At 34.1% G+C, this 27614-nt stretch overlaps 1 protein-coding gene across 5 annotated transcripts in view; it reads left to right on the forward strand.

Annotated features, from left to right (window-relative positions):
* The window catches only part of RWDD4 (RWD domain containing 4), a 59007-nt gene that overhangs the window by 4020 nt on the left and 27373 nt on the right, over positions 1-27614 (forward strand). The window contains exons 1-18 of one of the 5 annotated variants that reach the window (XM_087936347.1): positions 4067-4173; positions 5372-5507; positions 6355-6417; positions 7996-8118; positions 11116-11193; positions 11280-11369; positions 12940-13495; positions 14401-14600; positions 15537-15943; positions 17993-18147; positions 18239-18447; positions 18865-19004; positions 19688-19798; positions 21338-21496; positions 22312-22435; positions 23923-24132; positions 25510-26390; positions 26965-27104. In XM_087936347.1, the coding sequence (XP_087792473.1) occupies positions 5457-5507; positions 6355-6417; positions 7996-8118; positions 11116-11193; positions 11280-11369; positions 12940-13495; positions 14401-14600; positions 15537-15943; positions 17993-18147; positions 18239-18447; positions 18865-19004; positions 19688-19798; positions 21338-21496; positions 22312-22435; positions 23923-24132; positions 25510-26390; positions 26965-27104 (3697 nt within the window). In that variant the 5' untranslated portion in view covers positions 4067-4173; positions 5372-5456. Of the gene's footprint in view, positions 1-4066; positions 4174-4845; positions 5508-6354; positions 6418-7995; positions 8119-11115; positions 11194-11279; positions 11370-12939; positions 13496-14400; positions 14601-15536; positions 15944-17992; positions 18148-18238; positions 18448-18864; positions 19005-19687; positions 19799-21337; positions 21497-22311; positions 22436-23922; positions 24133-25509; positions 26391-26964; positions 27105-27614 lie in introns of those variants that run through there. The other 4 variants (XM_087936346.1, XM_087936348.1, XM_087936349.1 and 1 more) reach the window with 4 other exon arrangements.

Genomic DNA, 27614 nt, shown 5'->3' on the forward strand with positions numbered 1-27614 from the left:
TTCCCCACTCTCCCCACTCCCCTCAGGCAAGCCTTGTGTTCCCGCGGGCCATGTGGGTGGTACAGCCTTGTGTTCCCATGCAGCCTGGATTAATTGCTTTGGGGGGCGCTTTGTGGGTGACATTTCTGTGCGGACCACCAAAATTTTCTTGTGGGCCACCAGTGTTCTCCGGCCCACTGGTTAGCAACCACTGCTGTAGAAGAGAGATTTGCTGAGGCAAATCTCATATAGTATGCAATAATAAAATTAAAATATATCATTGTGATTTTTACAAATGGGTTGCTAAAACTAAATCATTGTAGCATAAGGGCAGTTGAATGCAAAACAGGCAGCCACAATTTCTTTTCACGTTTATATCAGTTACTGGTTCAAATCAGCTAAAAAATTGAGAGCAAAGCCAAAGATTTTCAGCAAATTCTCCAACTTCCTAAAAACACAAAAAGAAGCCCAACTTATTCAGGTATTGTCCCTCAAGTCATGTTGTATCCTTCATATTTCAAAGACTAATTTTAAAAAGGAGGAAGGGGTTAGTCCCAAATATCCATGTGGTCTTTGGAATCCATTAAAAAAAGTATCCAGAAGAGTATCTTAAACATTTTTAAAAAGTATGTGTTTGCATGCATTAGGATTTTAAAAGTTCCCTGCAGATACCATTGTTCAGCAACCACTCTTTCAAAAACCTTTCAAAGTTGCAGTAGTACTGAATGAGGGGGCTTAACAACTGTTCCTCATAGTTGTGACTATTGCAACCTTTCTGTGATCATGTAATTGAAATTTGGGCAGTTGGCAACTAGCTTGCAATTAAAACAGTCACAACATCTCATGGTTATGTGATTGCCATTTGTGAACCTCATTGTTCGCTTTCAGCAAGCAAAGTCAACAGGAAAGCTGACAGGAGATCACAAATGCTGATCATGTGACTGCGGGACACTGCAACCTTGCAGGATTTGCCTAATGACTTATATTGAAACTGGTACAATTGCCATTTAAGTCAGAGTAGTCACATGACATTATGCTATATGACCTCATCACTTAGCAATGGAGTTGTCGCTCCCAAGTATCATTTTTAAGTGAGGACTGTCTGTTAGCAATCCAACATGCATATTCTAGTTTATCACATGTCTCCTAGTCTCTTTAAGTCTCCCCACTGAAGCCATATCATCTACAGCCAGTTATGCCCATTTTGGGAGAAAACCCATATTTACAGCCCATCAAGGGTTTTTCTGATAAGCTTATTGTTTGATTTCAGAAGCGTGTACAAAAAAATGTTAATACCTTTTAAAGAATGTATGGTGTTTAGCACAAATAAAAGAGTTTTATCTAATAATTGTATAAAAACTAATAATGCTATTTTTCATCTAAAAAGACCCATCTTGTTCCTTAATTTCAATTGCTGATCTGGGACATAAAGGTGTTGTTCACTAGGAATAGCCAACATTGTTGACACTATAACTTGCATATTACAATTTTGCTAACTTATACTATGTAGGATATAACTGAGTATAGTAATGCTATGATGAAAATAGCAACAGTTGTGTGTTCTCAGTATGGTTTAGAATAACATTGTCACATTGATTTTAATTGCTCTTTATTGTCACAGAAAAATTATAAAATTATTTTTGTCTTTTTACAGCTGAGCAAAACGGGCTCCAAGGATGATGAATAGGAGGACTTTAATCCACATTGTAATAACATTGATTTTTTCTCCCACAAGTTTTATAAATAACAGTTCCACACATGTTTAAATGTGTTAAAATGTACCCATCAAGAACAATATTTTTCTGGCTTTATGATTTTTGTCCGATCACGTTTTCCTTTAGAGGAAATATGTCAAAGGCAGTGTTGATGTACTTTGTCATGACACTGACTGTAACAATATGTAATTTTAATGTATATTGTTATTCACTAAATCATAAAAATCTTTAGTGGTAAATGAAATCAACATAGCTTATTTTAGTACATTTGCTCTAAAAATTCTAGACCTCTTAATCTTTATATTTGTATTTGAATCCCATGGTTGATTCTTATATATTTACAGTATCATTTCAGATACTATTCATAGCATTCAGCCTTTATCAAAAGGCTGAAAAATGTTATTGTAGCTGATGTTATGAAAAATGTGCACCAGCTTAAATTACATTAAAAAAAGAATGTATAGCCCAATTCAAGTGGGCATCCCCTTTGTGCATAGCATATTCATTATATTCTTCAGTGTGAAATATAAAACAAAACAAGGCCATTAGTTACAAAAAACAATGTGTAGCAACAGTGATTTCTATTTTCATGACAATTTTGCTACTACTACATTACATACTATTGATGTTCCAACACTGGTGCATTCATTTCGTGGCAATTAGCTCTTACCAAAGAACGACTGTCCCCATTATTTAATTGGAAAGTATATATCCAGTATTCTCTAGATAATACCAGTCAGTAAAAAGAGAAATAATATTCATTTGGCAAAGCTGCTAATATATGAAGAAAATAAACAGTTACTAAAGTGGGGCCTACAGATAGGAAAGAAGTAATGATGTAGATCTGAACTCATAAGATAGAAATACCCATTTTTCTGGCTGTTGCTGAACTTCCACAGCCAGTTTCCCTTATCGCTGGCAATCTTGTTCTTGATTGCTGGAAGTTAGCAACGTTTAGAGGTCTTACATTCTCACTATGAAATAAGCTCCATTATAAACAATTGAATTTATTTCTGTGTAGATTACACTATATACAGAATTTCATACAATGCATATGATAAAATAATTACTGGCATTGCTATTGAAAATGCCATTTTTAGTTATATTTATTTTTGCAAAAAATAATGGGATACTGGCTTCAGGTGCTGCCCTCCCCCTTTACTTCAATTTCAATATTTTACTTGGAAAAATTGATATTGTCATTAGTTTTCAGTCAAATTAATAGCTAAGATGATATTTAGATGGATCAGATATCTTGTATTTGAGAAGTCTGCTTTATTAGGTCAGTAGTGATAAAGAATAAGATGCCTTAATACAGTTTTTTTAATTGTTGGGAGGGATTAAATAAATTTCTATTTATCTTTGTTGTGTTTTTATTTATGTTTGGGCTCTTTCTACAGACATTGGGCATGTGGTAGTTAAAAATAGTCTAAATGGAGTGTTCAGTCTTTGTTAAATAAATGGAATTAAAATACATAAATTTGATTTGGCAAAAATATGTATCTAAGTCATGTTAAATATTGCTACCAAATAAAATCTGGTAACTACTTTTAAAACATCAATTTCAGACGGGTTATTGATATACTAATAAGTGAATACATCTAAAAAGTCTGTGATTGAATAAAAGTAAAATTGAAAGATTTGTTGACGAAGGAAGAAGAAGGAAGTATGTACGAATTTACACAAAGCAATAAGCTATAGCTACGAAAAAAAGTAAATTCAAGCTTTTTAAAAAATAAAGGTTTTAAAGCAACAAAGGAAGATTTTAAATGTAGGAGATCTTGCTCTGGACATTGGATGTTAGAAAATAGTAATGGAAAAATAGAAAAACAGCAAAAATATGGCCCAGTATGAAATCCAGCAAGTGAGGGAACACAATGCAAGGATGAGAGTCTCAAGAGAGACCTAAGTTAGCCTGTGTTTGAAGCAAGAGAAACGAAGTGGCACGAAAGAGGGGAACAGCTTTTTGTAGTTTAACTTCTAAATATTTATGATGCAAATTAAAGACTGATTTTTTTTTAGGGGAAAGCTAATGTATCCAGGGTTCCACAAATTAATTTAGTGGGGAAACTAGTTATCTAGAATTTTGTTTATGACATATTGGCAAAGAAGAGCTACACAAGTTTTGGCAGATTATTTGTATAAAAATGTGATTTGTGTGAAATGAATTCATCCTTAAAAAACTAATATATTTGCACCTCTGATGAATCAGTATATTTTCCTGAAGGAAGAGGGAATTTTTTCTCATCTCTTGAGAATCCACAACTGCCAAGCTTCAAAAAATACTGTCCTTTTATTCAATGGGTCCCTGACGGAGAACTTGTTGCTTGTTTCTATGGAACAGAGATCTAGTTACCTTGACAATGTATTTGAGTAGACGAGTTATGGGGGAAAAACAGTTGGAATACCCTATCTCTTCCTCTGCTGATGTTTAACATGCAAACCAGATCTTCTAGGTGCACAAGAGAATATTTAAAAGGTAGGCTATCTGCGTATTCCTACTGTAAAAACTTTTAAGCTGGTGTATTATGATCAGTACAGTTTAAAACCTGTAAAAGAAAAATGATTTCCTAAAGCCTTTAAGCAATTAAAAACAAATTAATTATTATCACTATTATATAGGATATAGTATTAAAATTAATTATTAAAATATTTCTCTGGGAATACAATCTCTTTAAGTACCTAGAGCCATTTTTATTCTCTAAATGGATTAAGTATGTTATTCAATCAATTTATCTACAGTATCCATTTTACTTAAACAGCCACTTAACAAATTTCAGACAAGATAGAGATATATTTTTCTCTTTTCGTCAGGTTTTATGCTAATATTTGTAATTTAAGCTTTAAAGGGAGATTACAACATGGTACTCATTCTAATTGTTAAAGCAAAAAATCATACTGATATGCTAAATAAGCCACGATCCTGAATAATGCTCACATACTAGATTATACAAGATAGAGATATATTTTTCTCTTTTCGTCAGGTTTTATGCTAATATTTGTAATTTAAGCTTTAAAGGGAGATTACAACATGGTACTCATTCTAATTGTTAAAGCAAAAAATCATACTGATATGCTAAATAAGCCACGATCCTGAATAATGCTCACATACTAGATTATACAAGATAGAGATATATTTTTCTCTTTTCGTCAGGTTTTATGCTAATATTTGTAATTTAAGCTTTAAAGGGAGATTACAACATGGTACTCATTCTAATTGTTAAAGCAAAAAATCATACTGATATGCTAAATAAGCCACGATCCTGAATAATGCTCACATACTAGATTTGACTTCTGATTCTACTTCTAGTTCCTTTCATATTTGGGCTTGTGCTAATGTCAATACATCTTCAAAAAGACTGAAACTTGAATTGCAACTCAAACAAGTTATGCCACTGAATGTTGCTATGAGTCTATGCTGCCTGGGAAACATCCATTTCCATAAAACAAGAGCAGAAGGATAAATCGAAGAGGGCATATTCCCAAGACTGCTGTTTTGTGGATATTTTATAAGAAAGATACTTCTAAAGAAATTTGGAGAAAAAGTGTAGAGATCTGCTGATAAGAAATATAGTTATGTGAAAGTGAAGGTAATCCTTATGATTTGCCTTTGATTGTCAACTACTTATTTAAATGATCTTCTTGGAAGGAAAATTAGATATATGTTTATATTATAGGTAACTGATTCTAAGGTCTGGAAAAAGAAAAATTACCTGGAAAAGCCAAACAATAAAATATAGCCTTACATTAGCTCATTCAGCCATGATGTTAACTTACAGAAAACGAAATTTGCTTCAGAAGTCTTTACATTCAGTAAGTACATTTTTAAAGATGAAAAATTAATTTTAACTTTTTTCTATTTATGTTAGTTTATGTTCCAAACAGGGAGAAATAACAATGAAACAAATATAATACCATAATGATTTCAGATATATGTAATGTGGTTAGTAGGACATTGATACTAAAGGGGGATCCCTAGATGATAGTTTCACAATAAAATTACAAGAATTATTATTTACTTCATACTTTTTCATACAAATAACCTATACATAGTTTTGAAATGCAAATGTAGAACATGACAATAGCAAAGAGCAAGGAAAAACGTACCATTAAGGAGCACATTTTACAAACACACAAAAATAGAAAGTGAGCACAATATGTAAAAAGTCAAGATTAAGCATGTATAAAGCCAACATTAAGCATTTCCATAAATCAAGAAATGCTTTATTCAGTCCTGGCTGAATGTTGACAAATATTCTCAAATAAATCTAATAGATCCCACCCACCCCCCCGCCCTACACAGTGGGTCTGCAAATAATTATAAGATTTTGCATCTATTACTATTTTACATCAGGTTTTTTTTTTTTGAAATCTCAAGTATAGACATTTATTGTGTATCAATCAAATTGACTAGCTATAAAAACTAATTTTTGTCTTTTTTATTCTTGTAGTTTTTTTAAAATATTTTACCTTTGAGATAAAAAATATTTTTAAAAACATACTTTAAAAATAACAGTGCTTGCTAGTACTGTAGAAATGAAGGACAGATGACACACAAATACTTGCCTAGATTTCAGCAATGAACATTTTTTTTCCATATTCAAATAAATAGATTGTTGCAGTATTGGAGCCCAGTAAGCTTTTATGATCTTTTTTACAGGATGATAAAGAAATTGTTGCTTTACCTCCAATTCATAAGCAACCAATGGAAAATGTGACAAATGTATGTATATTTCAATAATAATACCTTTAATGAAACTTGTGATATAGTCAGTGAGGTTTAACCCATAGAAAATAGGCTTAGGGAGCAAGGCCTAAATTTACAATCTAAAAATCAAATTGAACATGAATTGAAATCAGAAATAGATGTTTTTCCTGAACTGGAACAGAATTTGAGTTATCATCAGTTTTTGCTGAATCTTAGCCAAAAAAGGAACTGGTTGAATGGAGGTTAGATTATAATTAGGAGGAAAATGTGGTATCTGACAATTCAAAAAGAGCAAAATTCATCAGGCAAGCTGCAATGAGCAGCCCCTCCCCTCCATAAATCTGGCTGTGATGTCAACAAAGAGCCAATCACTTGCAGGTACAGCCAGACATCTCTACTGCCAAGGTTTTAATATGTCCAGGAGGCCTCTATAGTACAAAGAGGCATATGTACTTTGGTACTTTGTACCAAATTGGTACTTTGCTATACTGTAATGTGATGTACTGATCAACACTGCTCCCTGTTACTCACAAGGTGAGTTCTGTTCTTTATCTGAATTACCTGAATGAGCTATTGGATCTAGCAGAAACAGAATAAGGGCATATAAACCAATATTTAGAAGATTGTATAGATCTTGAATAATAACAAAGTCTCTGAAGTTTGTTTATGCATCTTTCCAAATGAAGACATCAGAGTGTACTGTATTGACCATGGCAAGAGATAGATTACAGAGCAGGATATCGGAGTCTTCAAAGGTCAAGAAACAATAATTTCCTGGGTCACTAATAAAAGGTGAAATATGATACCAACAATATAAAAGAGTTGAGATAATAAGATATATAAGCTGAGATACAACTCCATTTCAACCTGTATTTAAACTTCAATATATAGTTTAAAGACAGGCTGAGATGGAGTTGTCTGAGTGGAATTCAAAGCCTGAATTCTTTTCAAACATTATTGGTTAGTGTCTCTAAAAATGAACCAGCACAATTGTTAATGCTTTTTATTTGGCAATTTGGTCTTCTAGAAATTCTTGTTGTTTCAATATTAGTTTGATTTCAGAAACTCCTAGTGCACAAAATTCTTATTTTTCCAAATATATTCATTTTGTATACATATTTCCCTCATGCTGCATATAATTTTCTCTAAAACAGAGTTTCTCAACTTGGCAAATATATGTGGACTATAATTAACAGAATTTCCCAACCAGTTGTAGTGTTTCACTTAAGAAATGTGGCAAGAAAGGTCATAAAATGGGGCAAACTTCACTTAGCAAATGTCTCACTTAACAACAGAAATTTTGGGCTCAATTGTGATTGTAAGTTGAGGGACTACCTGTATAACAAAGCAGCTGCATAATAAAAATATAATGTATTATGAGAATACTAATATCTGCACCATCAGCCACATCAAGCACCAATTATATAGTTTATTAGCTTTCAGCCTTGAAAACAGCCAGCTGAGATCTCTAATCCTTTGCAGTTACCTTCAGATAATGATTGTTTTCATCTTCACAAGTACTTATCTAATGTGCACATTTGAGAACTGAGAGAACAATAATTCTACATTAAATATACTTGTCTTTATTTTTAGCCTTCCAGTAACTTGAATCTCCAAAAATGCACTCCTGATATGCTCCACAAAATGTTTTTATCACCACATATTTCAAAGTCACAGAAACATGTATACAAAGATATGTGCTCAAAATGGACTGGGGTGAGTTACCATCTGACCTTCCTAATAAAGAAGTAGGGGAATACACATCATCTTAATGAACAGTTTAAGAATAGTCCAAGGCAGATGCATAAAAGTGATAAAAATAGTTAAATAAGAAACATCAACACATTTCTTTTAAAAATAGAATCAATTCTTGCTATGAAATGCAGAATGCTATGTGGAACATAGTAGTAAAATATTGTGCATCTGCTGATTTTATTTATTTTATTTATTTGTTTGTCAATTGCTCATAAGATAATAGGTATAAGTAAAAACATAGTTATGAATACATGGATACATATACGAAAAATAAAAAAAAATAAAGAAACAATAGGACAGGGATGGTAGGCAAGTTGGTGCGCTTATGCACGCCCCCTACAGACCTCTTAGGAAAGGGGTGAGGTCAATAGTAGACAGTCTAAGGTTAAAGTTTTTGGGGTGTGGGGAAAAAAAAAACACAGTCAGGTAGAGTATTCCAGACATTGACCACTGTGTTGCTGAAGTCGTATTTCCTGCAATCAAATTTGATGTGATTAACCTTGAGTATCTATTGTTTGCTCTTGTGTTGTTATGGTTGAAGCTGAAGTATTCATTGACAGGTAGGACATTGCAGTGTATGATTTTATATACTATACTTAGATCGGACCGAAGGTGGCGTAGCTCTAGGTTTTCTAGGTCTAGAATTTCGAGTCTGGTGGCATAAGGTATTCTGCAAGGAGTAGAGGAGTGGAGAACTTTTCTTGTGAAATATTTCTGGACTTTCTCAACTGTGTTAATATCAGATACGTAATGTGGGTTCCAGACTGATGAGCTGTATTTGAGTATTGGTTTAGCAAATGTTTTGTATGCTCTAGTTATTAGTGTAATATTACCAAAGAAAAAGCTACGTAAGATTAGGTTAACAACTCTTAACACCTTTTTGGCTATTTAGTTACAATGGGCTCTAGCACTTAGGTCATTTGAGATGACTCCAAGACCCTTGACAGAGTTTGGATCATCAACAAGGTCTTGACTATTCAGCCTGTATTTTATTTTCTGATTTTTTTTGCCAATATGTAAGACAGAGCATTTATTTGTTGAGATTTGAAGTTGCCATTTGTTTGACCATTTTGATACATAGTCAAAGTTTTTTTGAAGGGTAGTAGTATTGTCTGTGGTGTTGAATAGCTTTACATCATCAGCGAAGAGAACGCAGTTGCTCTTGATATGATCACAGAGGTCATTTATGTACAGTATGAAAAGAGTTGGTCCTAGAACACTGCCTTGGGGGACACCACTGTTGACAGGTACATAATTTGATAGGACACTCCTAATTTTGACCATTCATTGTCTCTTTAACAGGAATGCTTCTATCCAGTTATTCAGGTGTCCAGAGATACCGTAAGATTTTAGTTTTAGGAGTAGTTTGTCGTGTACCACTGAATCAAAGGCTTTACAGAAGTCTATGTAGATTGAGTCTATTGCTTTGCCCTGATCGAGTTGTGTAGTCCATATATTTTTGCAGTGTAAGAGTTGCAGATTACATGATAGTTTTTTCCTAAAACCAAATTGTTTATTAGAGAGTAGGTTGTTTGTTTCTAAGTGGAAGATAATGGATTGGTTAATAATTGATTCCATGATTTTACAGGTGACACAGCATAAAGAGATTGGTCTGTAATTTTCAACTAGGCTGGGGTTTCCCTTTTTGAAGATGGGGATGACCGTGTCTAGTGACCATAGTTTTGGCAAGGAGCTGGTCCTGAAAGATTTTTTAAAGATTATGCTTAGAGGTTCAGCTATGGCAGTAGGTAGCTTTTTAAGAAGTAGGCACATATTCCATCCAGTCCAATAGATAGAGATGGTTTTAGATTGCGTAATGCTTTTTCAACATTGTCATCTGTAAAATCAATATATATTAGATCATTGTAGTTGTCTGTGGTTCGACTAGGAAATACTGGGCATGATCCATTGTTATTTACAAATACTGAATCAGAGAATATATTAAAGAGGTTGGCTTTAATAGTGTCATCGTTGCAGTCTTTACCATTAGGTCCTTTCAGGGGTGGGATGGACCTTGAGTCTTTTAGTTTGTTGTTTACAAAATTGTAGAAAGCACGGGTGGAATTGGTGCATAGAAGGTTTTCTTCTTGTTTAATGTGATAATTGGTGCATTCAGTTTTTATCTGGTGGCATACATTTTTGTATCTTTTGAAGTTGGCAACGTGACCAGATTTGTTTTTCCGCCAAAGTGATTTCTTTTTGGATTGAGGCTTCCGTATTGTTTTGGGTAATTTGGAGCAGGGGGCGAGGAGCGATGTTGAAGATTTATTTGCAAAATCCTTAACAGTTGAACTCAATTTCTTCCTCAAGAATGTACAAAGAATGGAGATTGGGCTTTCTTTGTTGGAGGTAAAAAAAAATCTGAGAGTTCATTGATTCATGAATGATGATCATGTGTCATTTGTTATCTCTTTGGAATGGAATTGTAATATATATAGTGAGGTTTATGGGGATTTCTCTAAATGTTAAAGATGTTAATGGAATGTTGCATTATAAACCAATGCTTTGGCATCTGACTGTTAATGAGGAGTGATGGCTATATGGAAGGTGCCTAAATCACTCTCATAATTCTATTACATAGAGTGAATGCAATTGATGTGAATTGTGTTTCAAAACATCTGGCATAGATCACCTGGACCTTTGGGTTACATTGTGATCACTATTAGTAGAAAGAAAGAAAGTAGCATGAACTGTGGCCCCAATATGTCCCTTTGCTGTAATAAGGCTTTTAAAAACAAATGTTGGCAAAAACTACGTTCTTAAGAAATGAAAAGAAATTAATCTTTTAATGAAGGAAAAAAATAATTAATAACCCCTTTTCAGTACTTACAGAATTATCACTATGCCCTTATTATTAGTTGGTAATACATTCAAGTAAAATAGTATTTTTAAGAAGATAGTTAGCAACAGATTAATAAGGCCCTTTAAAAAATATTAAAGTTATTAAATTTCCTCTAGAAACAAAAATGTCATTGGAATATTCCATATGTAAACATAACTGAAGAAACAGACATGAAAGTGAAGAACCACTTAAAAGTAGGTGATTATTTTTTTCCCCTTTAAATATTTGGAAAAACCTGGAAAGCAAGTATTTTCCTAATGTCTGTCTTGGTTCCTTCCAGCATCAAATGTATTTTCGTTTTGCTAAAAGTCTGAATCGCCCTTTAAGCATTAAAAGACACCTTTACAATACAGACACATTCATCATGAAGGTAAGAGAAACCATTCCATAAATCCCACTTCTCTAATACAATTTTCGGAAGTCTTGTGCCATTAAATAACAGACAGGTAAGTTGATAAACATATGGCTTAACTGTATATTCTCCCGCTCTTCAATCAGAATATTTTTAAAATAATTTGTTCAAATGGAAGATCAAATATTTTATAAATTTGCTGACCATGTTGTTAATGGAATCTGTTTCTGTTGAATTGTTATTTTTCAAAATATTTGATCAAACACCAACTTGGTTTCAAAGGAGTGGAATCAATTCCTTTGTTATTAGAGCACATCTACAGTACATACACACACACACACACACACACACACACAAACTCTGGCTGTGTTTATCTGTTTCTCTGTACCCTCAAATTAGTTCAAACTGTGTATTATACCACAACAACTTTTGAATCAAGGTACCTAAAATCTGCTAAATTAAAGAATTTGTAAAAAATAAAATAAATAAATCCAGGCCCATTATCCTGTGGAACTGAAATTTCCAGTTTTATTCACAAAGCTGTGGCCATTGCAGTTTCCACACAGTTACATGATGGTGATTTCCAATGGCCCTTGCCAGCTTCTCACAAAGAAAGTTGGGAAAGCTGGCAGGAAGTCAGAAGTCAATCTCACTCCCATTGCTTTTTTGTCTACCCATGGTTGTTCCATTTATTTATTTATTTATTTACTTATTTATTTGTTTATTTAGTCAGTTAGTTAAGATAATATTGATTTGTTCAATTTGATTTTGTACCATTTTTCTATTTATGATATGTATTCTTCTTAGATAATCACAGAACTGTCTGGCAATAGAGTAAAAAATGGTCAGCCTAAAATTTAATATTCATCCTGGTAACATCAGACTGTGTACTACCTTTCTCTCAAAGGATGACCCAACAAATCACAGAGTTGTCTAGTCAGTAAGAAAAATTGATGAAATTTCTTTTGCTAGCTACTTATTTTGTTGTCCCAAACACTGGAGAAAATAAAGTAAAATCAAAGCAGGATTTAAAAGCATAGCAAATTGCTTGGTCTAAAAAGTCAAAAATAAAAACAACCTTGAATAAATTTTCACTTATGGAAAATTTTTATTCAAATTTATATTAATTGCAAATACAGATACTATATATTACTAATGTTTTACTATTAAGGGTGGAAACACTAAGTGTGAATGTTTAAAATGTTAACATTTCTCTTTAAGATTGCATATATATATATACACAAACACTCATATTGTATATACTTCCATCATTAAGAACAATTTCACTTAAAATCAAATGGTATTGTGGATAGAGACCCATCTTATCACCAATATAGTCATAATCTGCATCCTGATCTTTCATTTAATATCCTTGTATTGATGCCATCTCAGATAGTCCTCCAAAAACAGTGTAATGGGTGTTAGCAAAGTTTAAGAATATTTTATTCTTTCTAAGCCTTTAATGTGCTACCTCCATTGAAGGAAAGAGATACTTGGGGTACTGTCCTCATTACAAAAATGTATGCTTATTAGTAGAGAATGTACTTATAATTTATGTACCTAATTACAAACTCTTCTCTCTCTTTAGCAGGAAGGAGACAGTACAGGTCAGGCCAAAGGTTACCATGCAGCCATCAATATTTGTTCAGAGGAGCCTCTGGTTAGAGACAAAGTCTCTGAATTCACTGAAAATTCCAAATACAAGACAAAAACACAAAAATCAATGCAAAAGTACAGAGAGATCCCCCAAAGACAAACAAGTGGTGACTTTCTTCATTTGGAAGAAACAGACACAATCCAAGAAAATAAATTCAACAGAAGAATAATATATTTATCCAGAAGCACACTTTCAGGGTCTCTGCAGTTCTCAAACATAAATGGATCAGAAGAGAATGAAGCAAAAAAGGCTGTTTTCAAGGGTTACTCTTTTTTGACTACATCTCATCTGAAAACCCAGACAGAAGAAACTAAACCCCGTAGCATTTTCCTAATGGAAACCCAGGATGCCACAAATGATGTAACATGTTGTCAGAAGAACCCAGCAGATACCAACACAAGCAGGGATGTAGTGAGAGGACAAATCCATTTGCCCTATTTAACCAGAAAGAAAAAGTTTATGATCTATATCTGTGGAGGTTATCAAGGTACTTCCAGATGATTTGGGAATTTAAATTTTTATAGAAGGCCAAAATCTAATCTAAACAAAAAAGAACATTCCTTGAGGTTTAAATAGTTGTTGTTGTCGTGGATATTAATATTATTAAAACCATTAGGAAGCCAAGTAATGGCATTCTTGTAGCATCTGAAGGATGAGTATATCTATAATTCTATATTTTTGTTCATTTGATACATTTTTTTATAAATGAAAAGCTTTATAGTCTGACAGCACATTATGCAAGAACACCAAGCTAAATATGTTTGGATGTAATTAGTAGCTGGCTAGTGTGTGTGTGTATGGGTTTGTGTGTGTATTCAAATAAACTAAAGTAATTAAAAGAGATTCCCTTTCTAATTCATTGGGCTTTTTTTATACAGGTATCCTCAATTTACGACCATTTATTTAGTGACTATTCAAAGTTACAATGGCACTAAAGTGATTTATGACTGTTTTTCACACTTAATGAGCATTGCAGCATACTTGTGGTCAAATGATCAGTATTGAGGTGCTTGATAGCTGGCATGTATTTATGGCTGTTGCAAAGTGCGGGGGTCACCTTTTGCAACCTTTTGACTAGCAAAGTCAGTGGGGAGGCCAGATTCATTTAACAGCCATGTTACTATGTAGCTTAACAACTGCAGTGATTAACCTAACTGTGGCGAAAGGTCATAAAATGGAGTAAAAGTCACTTAAAAACTGTGTTGTTTAATAATGGAAATGTTGGGATCAGTTGTCATAATTCGAGGACCACTTGTATTACAATTAGATTGGAGATACTGAATATAAATATTGCAACTCTGCCAAAAAAAATTAAAAAATTAGATGTTGCATAGGATTACTTTAAAATCAAGGTAACACTGTTTAGCAATATTGCTTTGTTATTTTAATTAGATTCAGAAGTAGAACGAAATGCATTAATGGAGAAATCCTTCCCATGGCTATACAACTACTGTAAAAAGAGAGGTTATGACTTCCATTTATTTGATCTAAGGTGGGGAGTAAAAGATGGTATTATCAATGATCATCAAACAGCTTCTCTACATACAAGGACATTAAAGAAATGCCAACAGTTGGGATTCCATATATTTATTGTAAGTTGAATAGAATTAGTTACTCATCTGACAGTTTTACTGTGCAGTCTTATATGTTTTAATGAAGTTTGTTTGCTCTGATTAGTACTGAGTTCATTCGTCATGCTAAGAAATGACCATGGTTTGTTAAATAAGCAACAACTGGCTGAATTTACACATCAAACTTAAGCCCTAATATTTGGTTTGGACTTAGTGTGATATGTGAATCCAATACATAACTGTATTTTGTAAACTAGTGATTCTCAATCAGTGGTCTGTGGACTCATGGAAGACTATGATGTTGTCACAGGGGGCCCAAGAAGAGGTCTTATGATTTAAATCTTGAGTAAAGTCTTGGGTCCGTGGACACAAAATATATTTAAAGAGGGTCCGTGGTGAAGAAAAGGTTGAGAACCACTGTTGTATACCACTATTTATGGTTAATCAAGGAGAGAACAACCTAAAAATACAGAGAAATTTTCCCACAATTAGAACAATTAATCAGTGGAATGACTTGCATCTAGAAATTGTGGGTACTCCAATACTCGAGGTTTTAAAGAAGAGATTTCACAACCATTTGTCTGAAATGGTATAGGATTTCCTATTTCAGCAGGAAGTTGGACTAAAAGAACTCCAAGGTTCCTTCCAACTCTGTTATTCTATTAATATGACTTGTTTTCAATAGTCCATATTGAAACCAACCACATACGAATCCAACTAATGAAAAATGTTGCTCTTATGAATCTGTTTCTGTTACAAATCTACTAGATGAAATAAAAAGCAGAATTCATCTATGTACCAAAATTAATCGGATCATCTTCATAACATTTGCTTCATTGGATCGCTTAATTTCCAATTGGCACAATATATTAAATATATTGGAATGCCATCAGCTTCAGAGAAAATAATTTGTTTGCTAAGAATCATTTTAAAATTATTTTTCACACTGCATTTCAGGTTTTTATTGGCCAGAAGTACGATGATCTCTCTCTTCCAGAAATAATAGGCAAGGACATTTTTGAGTTAATTAAAGCTATGGTAATGCAAAGGAAGCTGGATATCAAAACATCAAAATACATACCACCTGCTGATTTGAAAGATGAAATCAAAGTAGAGAGAAATGAAAGTCAAGATGAAATTGTTCAGGATTGTCAGGATCTTAATGCAATGGAAGAGTTTGAAGGTGAGATAAGCAGCCAAAAAGAACATGAAGTGATTAATTCAAATGAATTTGATCTGCTTAATACTTCTGTACTCACCCAAAAGACTGTAGCTGAATATGAGAAAGAACTTCAGCTTTTGAATCAATGGTACAAGTTGGATGAAAACTGCATCCCTGCAGTTTACAAGCTTCAGCCTATTTGGTAGGTTGGATTTTGATTTTTTTTTAATTGGCTGATGGCATTGGTTACTTTAATAAATTGTTTTTTCAGGAACCTCAAGAGGAGGAGTGTGCCTCTCATAGATGGGTTTGATACCACTGACTATGGTATCTTGTGGATTGTCTACAAGGTTTATTTTATGATAATTTCCAGTCAGCAATCAAAGGGGAACAGAATTTCAGCCCAGTAACACTGAGAGACACTGCAGGGCATGACATTCTTCCCTACAGTAAAGCTGTGTGTTACTTTGAAAAGATGTTTCATATATGTGTTTCATGTTGCTCTGCTTAGACCTCGACTTACTGAAGCAAGCTACATCAAGGCAAGAACAAGTTCATATGACATTGAGGCAGCTAGCTGAAGCAAAGCAGCTCACCCTGTAATTTCAATTGTATAACATGCTAAACCATAAATTATCACTTAGAAACATATTACATACATGCAACACACTAAACCAAAGTTAAGCAAACCATATTTACAGTCTTTTTTAATGCAATTTATGAACTCTTAGCTGCCTAATTTGGGCTTTATTAACACTAAACTTGCTATTTTTCTCATGCTTTCATGAATACTCTTACTTGATTCAGTGCATCTGGAATATTTGCATGACTTTTGTGGTAAATTAAATTTGCATTGACTCTCTTTAAAGGTTAAAGTTAAAGTTTAAAGATTAAAGTTAAAACTAGGAGAACTCAAGCCTGTGGGTGTAGATTCAAGTAAGAGTTCCTCCATCTTTCTCCAAATGATATCCTATTTCTGATAAAAATAAGACATTAATGACCTCTCAATGTCCAGATGTATCTGGAGACGACTAATTTACTGCCTAGGCTAAATCCATTTTTCAGCTCTGTAGAACAGAGAAAGCTTTGGTCATTCTGCTGCATGACCAATACTAAATATTGGATAGGAGTGAGGAAAATTTTTCTATTTTTTTCTGAGTTTTTGAGTTTTTTTGTATGGTATCTCTAGATTTTCTGACTGGGATTAGGTTTTGGGAGTATCATTTTCTGGTGTCTGATTCTCACTGTCACCAGACGATGGTGCTCAGGGATTATTATTTCAGAGTTAGGCCACAATGTTTTCAAACAGGGTTCTCTTTTGTGCTCTGTGTGGTCTGACCTAACATGAAACTGCAGCAGGAAGAGGTCAAGCACAATTTTTCAATGGGCTTTTCAGTATGCTTATGATAGCCAGCTCAAATGATCATCACCATTTAACCCCAAGAAAGCAAATGTGCTTTTAAAGACTGGCTTAAGTTCAGCAATGTGTTGGGTGGATAGCATGTTAAAATCAAATACTGACAAGGCAGTAGATGCAGCTTTTTTTCAGTAGGAAATTTGTCTCATGGATTGTAGTTTAGCCTGTTCTGGGTGGAGTTGCATTCCCTTGAAAGAACAGACCTGCAGGTTGGGAGTGCTCTTTGATGAACTTCAGGTATCATCAAATTCTTAAGTAGCAGATTGGATAGAAAGAGTACTTTTAAACATTTATGGGTTTGTGCCATTTGCAGCCATTTTTTGTTGGTCAGTTTTTGCGATAATTACCCATACTTGTTACACCTATTTTTATTTATTTTATGTAATAATAACTGAAGTGTGTATAAAAGTTGTGACTGATGCAAAATGCAACAGGTAGGCTAGTAATTGATGTCCACATTAAAAGATCTGTACTAATGTTTTCCAGGTACAATGTAAAATATTACTGTAAAGTTTTAAAACACCAAGTGCCATAGACTTTAACTGTTTGAAGAATATTCTCTCCTATTATGAAACTAACCAAACATTAAGATTTGTAGAGACTCTTCTAAAGTTTCTTCAAGCAAGCATGTATTGCTTTGGGAGGCAATTCTAGATCTAGAATAACACAATTCTATATGACCCCATACTTTTGTCCATAACACATTTTAAAATTCTTCAGAAGTTGCTTTCATTTATCACAAGAGTTAGTGGGTATTATATTAAGATGAGAAGAATGTCTTATTAATTTGAAAGTGGTTTCTCATACTTCGTACATTTCATGTTGTCTGCCCAGCACGGTGTACAGAGATATCTTCAGTAAAGAACCAAGTCGCAGACAGCAAGCTAAAAGCAAATGGCTGGAGTCTTTCCAGAAACTGCATAAGATACTTCAGGAATATGCTACAATTGTTCTTGGTCAAGAAGATGCAGCCATGCTACTTAGAACAAGTGAGGAGGCTATCCAAATACAATTCTTATGGCATTTTGTTATATTTTTCAAGGAGAGATTTATTATATTGATTTCTCTGTGTTTTCCAAGCTCTGCAGCAGGAAGTGGATCAAGGATTCCAAGTCCAAGGAACACGTGAGGATCACTGTCACTGCTTCAAAAGAAATATAACTGACCTACAATGCAATCTGTCAGATCCCCAGGCATCTAAATACATTGACATCCACCCACTAAAACTAGAAGTGAACAAAACTATTAATGAACAACATCAAAACTTTGTGAAAAGCATTCATTCTAAGGTAGGATAAAGGGGCATAGGTTGTCATGTTCCATACAAGTAAGGGTAAATTTAAAAGTACCCTAATTTTCAGATGGAAATATTTAAAGATTCATTGTCAATGTATTATGGAATCTGAGAGTTGTAATGCATCGTATTATAGTATTGTAAAGGTTGTTGAAGTCTGTGTCTGGGCATTGTAGCTGTTTGAAAAAATGTATTGGGTATGCAGAAAATCTTGATTTCCTAATCAGCTATAGATCATAATGTTAATGGAAATTTGAAGAATTAAATTTATCACTGTATTTAGCATTTATTCACTGTTACATTCTATGCCTGCTTTTCAGTCAAATAGTGTAAGAAACTTGGATCTTTTATTGTGTTAATCTACTTGCAAACGCTTTCCTTGAAATAGAAGTTAACAGATTTGCCTTTACAGCTTCGTCATACAAATATTTACAAGAAGAATGTTAGCTGGGGAAAAAGTGGCATCAATCCCAACAGGAATAGGACCCATGCCTACTACCTAGAATGCCTTTGCAATGACTTTCAGAAAATTGCTACTAATCATTTCAACAGGTTAGCTTCATATCTGCTTTTTAAAAAGAATTGTGGACACTGAATGGATAACTTATTCCTAAAACTAGGGTTTAGTCAACTGGTTTTCTATACTTAGTCCTAGAAATAGAACAAAATACATTGTTGTTGCCTTTCCTTGCTCAGATTCACTTCCTCAGACAAATTACAAATTAAATTCCATTGCCTATATTCATAGATCACTTCTAATTAATGGGAAATCACGACCAACTTGATTTCTGTGAGTGTTCTAAGTTTGTATAAGTTTGGATTCAACCCATGAAGAGATAAATGGTGATACACTGAAAGTAACAGTAATATTCAATAAACTGTGATGCTAAAAAGTAATATCTTTTTGAAAAAATGTGTTTGCTTATTGTTAATTGAATATTTTGAGGTCTATGCTATACATGTGTCTCTTTACTTATATTAAACCATTCTTCACCTTTGTGAAAATTGTAATTTTAAATAAATACTACACAAAGGACCAAACCTTATATCTGTACTGAATCAGACTAATCCAAGATGATCTAAGATATATCTGAATTCAAATGGAATTGGGAATTCCTTAAAGCAAAGCAAAGCAAGTTTGGATACTTTCTTCAACATGCCCTTGGTTGTATAATTTCATGCTTTCATGGACACTGTAACATACAAATTATTTTTCTCTATTTTCATTTGACCAGAATCATCAGTTCAGAAGGAATGCCAGAAAGTCTATGTACTAAAAGAAAGCAAGAATTTAACATTCTTAATGATGAAGAGATTCTGGAACACATTCAGCATTATCAGGTCTTGTAAGTTTTGGAGGGTTTTATTTACTTACCAGAAATGCTTTTCATCACAGGAAATATATTAAAAGTGGAAATGAGTTATAAGTGTTCACTAATATACGTGGTACCATAATATATGAATACATCTTTATTAGCTTCTTGTACTGTAGATATTTGAAGCAAGCTAGATTCAACCCTTTATTGGAACATTCAGGCCATTCCCCAAGGAAAAAAAAATATGTTGTATACTTTTAATGTTATATCACAATACAATAATGAAACAACATTAATGTAGTCTTGAGCTGTAAAATCAGACAGGTAAAAAGTGTGTTGTGTTAGTGGCCTATTCATTTCAATCTATTCTACTATTAGACTACCATTAGACTCTTCCTGGTAGCATGCACTAAACTGACTTTAAACAGAGCAGGGCAAATATTTCTTAGAGTATTTACTCTAATTTGCAAATAACCCTCCCACCTGAATTGTTAAGCATTTAATTACTTCAGCACAGACTGAGAATTGCATTAATGGGATTGAAAATTACAGCTTTCAGTCACACAAAAAGTGCTAATCAGTATGTAGCCTAGGTCACAACAGCTTTGTTAATTGGGATCATGTTTAAGTGGACTCTGCTTTACTCAGTCAAGTTTTTGGGGTTCACATTACACAATGAACACAGACTGTATTATCAAATGTGGTTAATTCCTTTATGGTTCCTTATGTTGTGTGAATACCACGCACTTGAAAAACCTTGAGGATTTTAAGTTAAAAGGAGGAAGAGGAGCAGAGAGTTACATTATGCTTTATTCTAAACCAGTCCCATATCAACTATTCTAACACAGATATTGCCTTTAGTTTATTTAAATTATGCAGACTTAAAAATCACTAAACAAATAACAAATGTTGCTTACACTATTTCTAAGTGGAGCATGTCCTGGGGTGCAGAGATTAGATGACTGGTTTCCAATGCTAGCAGGCCATTAGGTTTGGTTTAGTATGAATCTATATTAGCCCAAAATTACAGTATCTTCTCCAAACTGCATGCTGCTTTCCATCCCACTTGGCTGGTCCCTCCTTGGGGCTGCAGTGGGAAGGGGTATTTTTCTCCAAGTATTTCTCAGCACTTCCTGGGGCTTTTTACCTACAGCAGGGCTGTCAATTCCCAGGTGCGTCATGCGCTGGCCACATCCACACGTGGTTTAGCGAAGGGGAAAAAAAGTTGCAATACGTGATGAGCTGAGTTTGACACCCCTGACTTACATTCTCCTAAGAAAGGAAGTCCCTCTCAGGTTACCAATTTTGCAACTGCTATGGAATATATTTGTAGTTATTCTGGCCCCATTAACACTTTCCTGTTCAAGTGCAAAGCAAGGTATTAGTACTCCTATAAACATCTAAAAGCTGACTTCTGAATGTTACTGAGAAAGAGGACTCCAATTTTAGTTCAAGAAAAAAGTCTTCTGTTAGAAGTCTGGGGTAAACTGTTTTGTTTAAGTTGATTAAAAATTGCAACTTTCACCTTTGCTATGACATTACAAAAATATGCTTTTCTGCTACAAATAGGATTAAACATATAAAAGGAAGAGAAATCTTCTTGAGCAAGCTGAAGAATCAGGTTACATCTTTAAACAGAAAAGTAATTGTTGTTTGTGGTGTGGCAGGATCGGGAAAAAGTGGGATCATTGCAGAAGTTGCTTCTTTGGCTTCAAACTGGATTTCTGGGTAAGAATAATTATTTGCACATTGCAGAAGTTTGGCTTCAAACTCGATTTCTGGGTAAGAATAATTATTTGCACTCCTTTCTGGCAGGGATATTAAGAATTGTAAGTCCTTGGAAATATACCTTGAAAATTAGTCTCCAAAAAAAGTCAACATAGAATTTGGACAAATTCTTAACAGATGTTACTTATTGCAATCTGGCTTGCTTGCTTCTTATGAATTAGCTTGATCTGGATCTCAAAGTCCTCTGAATTATGTAAAATAACTTTATGTTGAAAAATGAAAATACATATTTTGTAATAATTTGCATATTTTATGCTCAATTCAGTTAAATAACAGTTATTTTAAATATATATTTATTTAAAAAACATCTCATATATAGTATAACTATTTTATTTATTGAATTGGGGTAGGACACCATCCACATAGGATCTTGAAGAAAGTCTACTAAACAAATAAAATATAGTTCTTAAAATGATCACAATGCAGCACAAAACATTATTTCTAATAGATTCTGAAATAAAAAATAATCCAAACAATAAAAGCTAAGCTTGTTTTGGTCCTTTTTTAATGCAAGTGGTTTTTAATTTTTTTTAAAAAAGAGCTCCCCTTGGTAAAATAATTTGGAGCAAGAACATTATGTTGCCCAGAACCCCCCTATTTTACCTTATTTTGTGGAACAGGGGCCATATTACAGAAAGGCAGTGTTTCAAGTACTCTGACCCAAACCCAAAAGGCTTTAAAGGTTTAAACTAGCAGTTTAAAGAGGCTTTTCCAAAGGGAGACTTTATTTGTTTATTTCTTCCTTTTTGATCCAGGAATCTCAGAGTTGTGCTTCGGTTTATTGGCATCACTGGAGAAAGCAGAAATGTCCGATTGCTGCTTCTGAGTCTTTGCTACCAAATAGCTGACATTTATAATGTTTCTGTTACTTTATCTGAGGTATTATTTATTTCTTCCTTGTTTTGATCAAGCAACAATGCATTTTTATTATGCCTCCATGCTTTTTCATATGAAGCATTAGGCAGCAGATCACAAACCTTGGGACCGAGATGGGATCAGTGCTCCCTATGAGTTTTAGGGCAGATGGATACCTTGAGGAGAACAAAAAACTGAAAACACAACAAGTTAATAACAAATAGTCACACAGAATTAGTTTCTAGAAATAAAGAACAGATTAAACACATTTTTGTCCATAAAGTAGCCTTGTATGATATTTTCCATGAGTACAAAATATTTTGAAAATAATGACACCTGATCTGATAGAGGTAGAGAGCACAAAATGCCTTTTGGCTTAATTTTATGTTATTATTTTATTCCCATCACATATCAAAACAACTCTCAGTGGTTTTCAGCATTAAAACATTCAGATCCTAAAAATATTTTGAAACAATAAAAATAGAAATCACAATCAACGTAAAATTATAGTAAAAAGATGAGTGGAGAAAGAACAGGGTGCATGGGGGGAGGGGGAGAGAGGAGATTAATGTAGGGTCAGAGTGGTTAGTGCCCGTTACCTGTTCAGCACAAGAAAGCAAGGAGAAATCCTTATTTGTATCATTGAGCACAATCTAAAAATGGTGTTGCAGAGAAGCAGCACTGTGTAAACACACAAGCAATTTCTCTGCAATAACATTTTTAATATTGTGATGCATCTCTTTACAAATGTTCTCCTTTGCTAACATTTAAAACTGTTGTGCAGGCTATTAGGAATTTTAATTGGACTTCCCTCCCACCCTAAGTCCTCTTAGAACTATTTGGCCCCTAATTAATCTGTTAATCATAATTATACCTTCTAATAAAACTTCAGGTTTTCTCCTGATTGTGTAAACACTCTCTGAGTTCAGATTGACTCCTGGTCAAAAACAAGGGAACATCTATGCAGCTTTTTGGGGCAAAAATAGAAGAAAGGCATTTCCACTGAGTTCTAGGAATTGTTTTGTTTTGAAATTTCCCACCATCATCTGCAGCCATAAGGTTTTCTGATGGTCTCCGATCCACATCTTTACTAGGCCTGACCCTGCTGTTTATTTAGACAAAATTGTAGTATTTTTCTAAAAGGCTTAATATAGATAATTCTCAAAACTTACAGTACTATCAACATTCTTAAAACTGTCTCAACCCCTACAATTTTACAATTTTTCTTTGAAAATGTTTCACTTCTCATCCAAGAAACTTCAGAACTGAAGGAGAATTGACAAAGTTTCTTGGATAAAAAATGAAACATTTTCAAAGAAAAAACCAAACCCCAAAAATACTCAGTTGCCTTTTGGAGAAAAAAAAATGCACTTTTGGGACAGCCCTCATGTGTTCCAAAATATCTCATCTGAATAATTTTTAAAGCATGCAGAGCCCTACTAATAGTCCTCATGGGCTGATCTACAGCACAGAACTCATTATCTAATTATATTTTGTGTTTCTCAAAAAAGGATTTTGAGGGACTGGTAGAAGAATTTTCCTCTCTGCTGGAATTTGCTACACAAGACAAGCCACTCCTAATCTGCTTGGATAATATAGATGAGTTATCAGAGGAATATGGTACTGATCTTTCTTGGATACCATCTGAATTACCAACGAATGTGCATTTTATTGTTTCTACTTGCTCAGAATCAGACATTTCATGCATAAGAAAACTGAAGGTAAAATGAAGTTCCTGAATGAATTGTTTTGCATTCCATATCTTCTCAAATTGTTGGGATTCTAAGGAAGCTTAATAACGCCAGGCATCTTTGAAGCAAAAGCAACTGGGAACATAATAATTTTGATTCCTTATAATGGGTTATAATCATACCACTGTTATAATCCACAGAATCAAAATTATTATGTTGTCAGTTGCTTTTGCTTCAAAGGTGCCCACTACCCAGGCCATGACCTATTCAGAACCAGGTTATGCGAGTGTGATGGGCTGGCATGTATGATCAAATCGAGCTACATGCACACTGAGTCACCATTCATGCAGCCTGCTTCCCCTCTCCCCCATCTCCAGCCGTGCCGCCCAGCTGCAAAGGTTGGGGACTGCTGCTTTATAATAGTCATACATTTTATGGGATCAGCACAGGATTCACAAAATTGTCCACCAACCAACCTACTATCAGGGCAAATAAGGCACATATTCAGAACTTACATTCATTGAATTACGGAAAAGGAAGGTTTACATTTAGAAGTTGCCATTCCAGAATATCTAGAGTGGCAGAATACTATTTTTGTTCTTTCCAGTTCTCAGGATAAGTTATGTACCAGCCTTATTGCCAGCATTCTATTAACCAGTGTTGTGGAATGATGTTAAATTCACTAAACGTTATGGAGAATATATTATATTCCAGCACATTTCCCTACCTACTTGTTATGCTTTTATGTTCCTTACACAAAATGATAATAGACCAATGGTTTTGTTTTGGCTGTTGGCATACAAATCTAAAATCTTTTATTTGTAAATTGGAAAAAATAATCAGTCATTGTTGTTTGAAGCTCAGGCCTGAATTTCAAGTTTGTACTCATACACGTACAAAGATGAAAATGAAAATGAGAAATTTTGTGTATAAAGCAGGATGTTTTTCTTTTTAATTAATATTTATAACAAAGTGTGCGTGTTTAAGGTGAAGGGTGGGCCCAACAGAAAAGCTTCTCATGTCTTATCTCCCTGGTATTTTGATCTTTTCTCAGTCTCTTATAGTACTAGGTGGACTTGATGAAAAAGTGCTATGAAATTGAACTCAGGAAGACAAGTTAGAAGGGGAAAGATCTGTCCTGTTCCTTTATACACAATTTAACGTAAACCTACTTTGCAGCTGTGCACACACATATACTAAACATGCACAATTTCAGCTGAGTTTTTAGTTTATATTGTAAACCTAAAAATCATAACTGTGACTACTGGATTAAGTGACAGAAAAATCTCACTGTAATGTTAAATTTCCTTTGTTCTAATATTTGATTAGATTGTCTTGCATTTGATCCTGTTGATTTTGTGATTGGTAATAATAATGCAAAAACTGAGATATATTTATTTTATTTAGAAAATAACCTTGAAAGAACATTTTTTTCAAATACCTCCTTTAACATTTGAAGAAATCAATGAAATTATCACCTGCTGGCTCAAAAAGGATAATCGAAGACTCTCTCAATATCAATTCAATCATTTAATGGAAGCATGCAAAGCCTGTCCATTGCCACTTTACTTATACAGTGCTTATAAGGAATCCTGTTTATGGTCATCTTTCAGCCCAGATCAAGAGGTGTGTCTCCCGCAAAATATACCTGACATATATTCTTGGAGGCTGAGCAGAATGGAAAAATCCCATGGAGAACAAATTATACAAAGGGTGGCAGCTTATTTAACACTTTCAAGAAATGGCATCACTCAGGAAGAATTGCTCAACCTTATGTCAATGGATTGTGTGGTCATTCAAGAAATAAATAAATTCCAAAAAAGTTCAGTGTCAGCATTTCCACTAGTGTTATGGCTGAAATTTTTAGATGATTTTGGAGATGATTTGAGAGAGCAAAGAACTGATAACACATATGTTTTTACTTGGGCTCATACTTCTTTAAAGCATGTGTGCATACAAAGATACCTGAAATCACAAGATTCCCAAATATCACTACATGCTATCTTTGCTGACTATTACCTAGGTAGAAGCTCACAGGAGTTCAAGAAGTGCAATGAACCATCAATATTTCAGCCTCTTGCCTGGACTCTGAAAAAAGGATCCAAGACCAGCTACAACTTCAATGTCCGTAAAATCTTTGGGGCTCCATATCATCTCATCAGGTCAAAAAATATTGCTGTTCTGATTAAAGAATGTCTCTTTAATTATGAGTTTCTTTTGTACAAATCCTGGGCCTCATCAATTGTCAGTATTGAAGAAGATCTAGAAGCAGCTATTAATGCTGACAGGTCAGTTCACAATAGTAAAATAGAAATCTGCATTAACCTAATATAATGAAGCAACTCATTGTTCCCCACTTACTACATTACCGTGAGCTGGCTAGGATTTGTAATCCATTAGAACTGGGGGGTTCCAGAGGGTATCAACTATGGAAAGTCTGGAATAGTCTGTGTTGAAATATGTTTTAGAGATTCACAATACATCAAAATAACATTCAAATAATCCCTGGCTGGAGAACTTGTAGACATTATTTACTTTATCAGATCTGTATGCCATCTTCTCACAGAACTCTAATTGGCTGTTTTTGAACTCGCCCAAGTCTTGATCGGTGTGCCTGCTGGCTAATAACGAAGGGAAAAAATAGTTCAACAACTCACTAAATATCATGTTTCCTACCTGTAATAAGAGTATTTCAACACTCTAATTATTTGTCACTCAACGATTTTGTGTTTATATTCTACTCATTTTGTCATGCAATGAATAAGAAATACAATAGCTCAGCGTTAAAAAGCTTCTGTATTAAAAACACATAAGACATTTGCTATGCATGCTGACCATTTTTTCCTCTGGCTCCCCCAACAGGACTATACCTGACTTAGTCTTATTAAGTGAGACTCTCAAATTGTCCAAGAGGGTTTTAATAAAAGATCCATGCCAGATGGCTTCACAGCTCATAGGCCGTCTTCATCAGATTGTTGCAGCTGATATACCAGTAGCACCAGGTAGAGCAAATTATGAGCCTCTGATTTTTATAGAAAAATTCCGATTCTACATTTCTTTATGGTGTTTTGGTTTTTAATCTGCAGATGTCACCACTGGGATATAAACAGCAAAGGCAGAACTAAACTATACTATTCATACATACCTGGAGAATTAATCCCATAAAACAAGCTGCAGGCAAACATCCAAACAAGAGCAAGGGAAATGGGGTGATTCACGAAATAAGCAAGACCTAAACCTAGGTTTACATTAGAAAACATTTATAGTTTAAATACATAACTAACAACAGGATAGGCAGAGTGGAGCCATTTGAAAAGAACTGTTTACTCATTTCTAAAGGATAGCAAGGATTCAAAGCAACTCAGTTCTTTAGCTTTAGTTTAAAAGAATTCCTGATGTATAGATTTGAATGACTGAAATGTTTATTGGGGTCCCAAAGTGGATCTCTTCTATGGAAGGCCCATTTCTCTTTAGCATTGTGAGCTCTATTGATAGCTACTCCTTGGGGTGGG

Source organism: Pseudonaja textilis, chromosome 6 (assembly GCF_049901715.1).
Source record: "Pseudonaja textilis isolate UNSWEBS1 chromosome 6, rPseTex1.2, whole genome shotgun sequence".
NCBI classification, from domain to species: domain Eukaryota; kingdom Metazoa; phylum Chordata; class Lepidosauria; order Squamata; family Elapidae; genus Pseudonaja; species Pseudonaja textilis.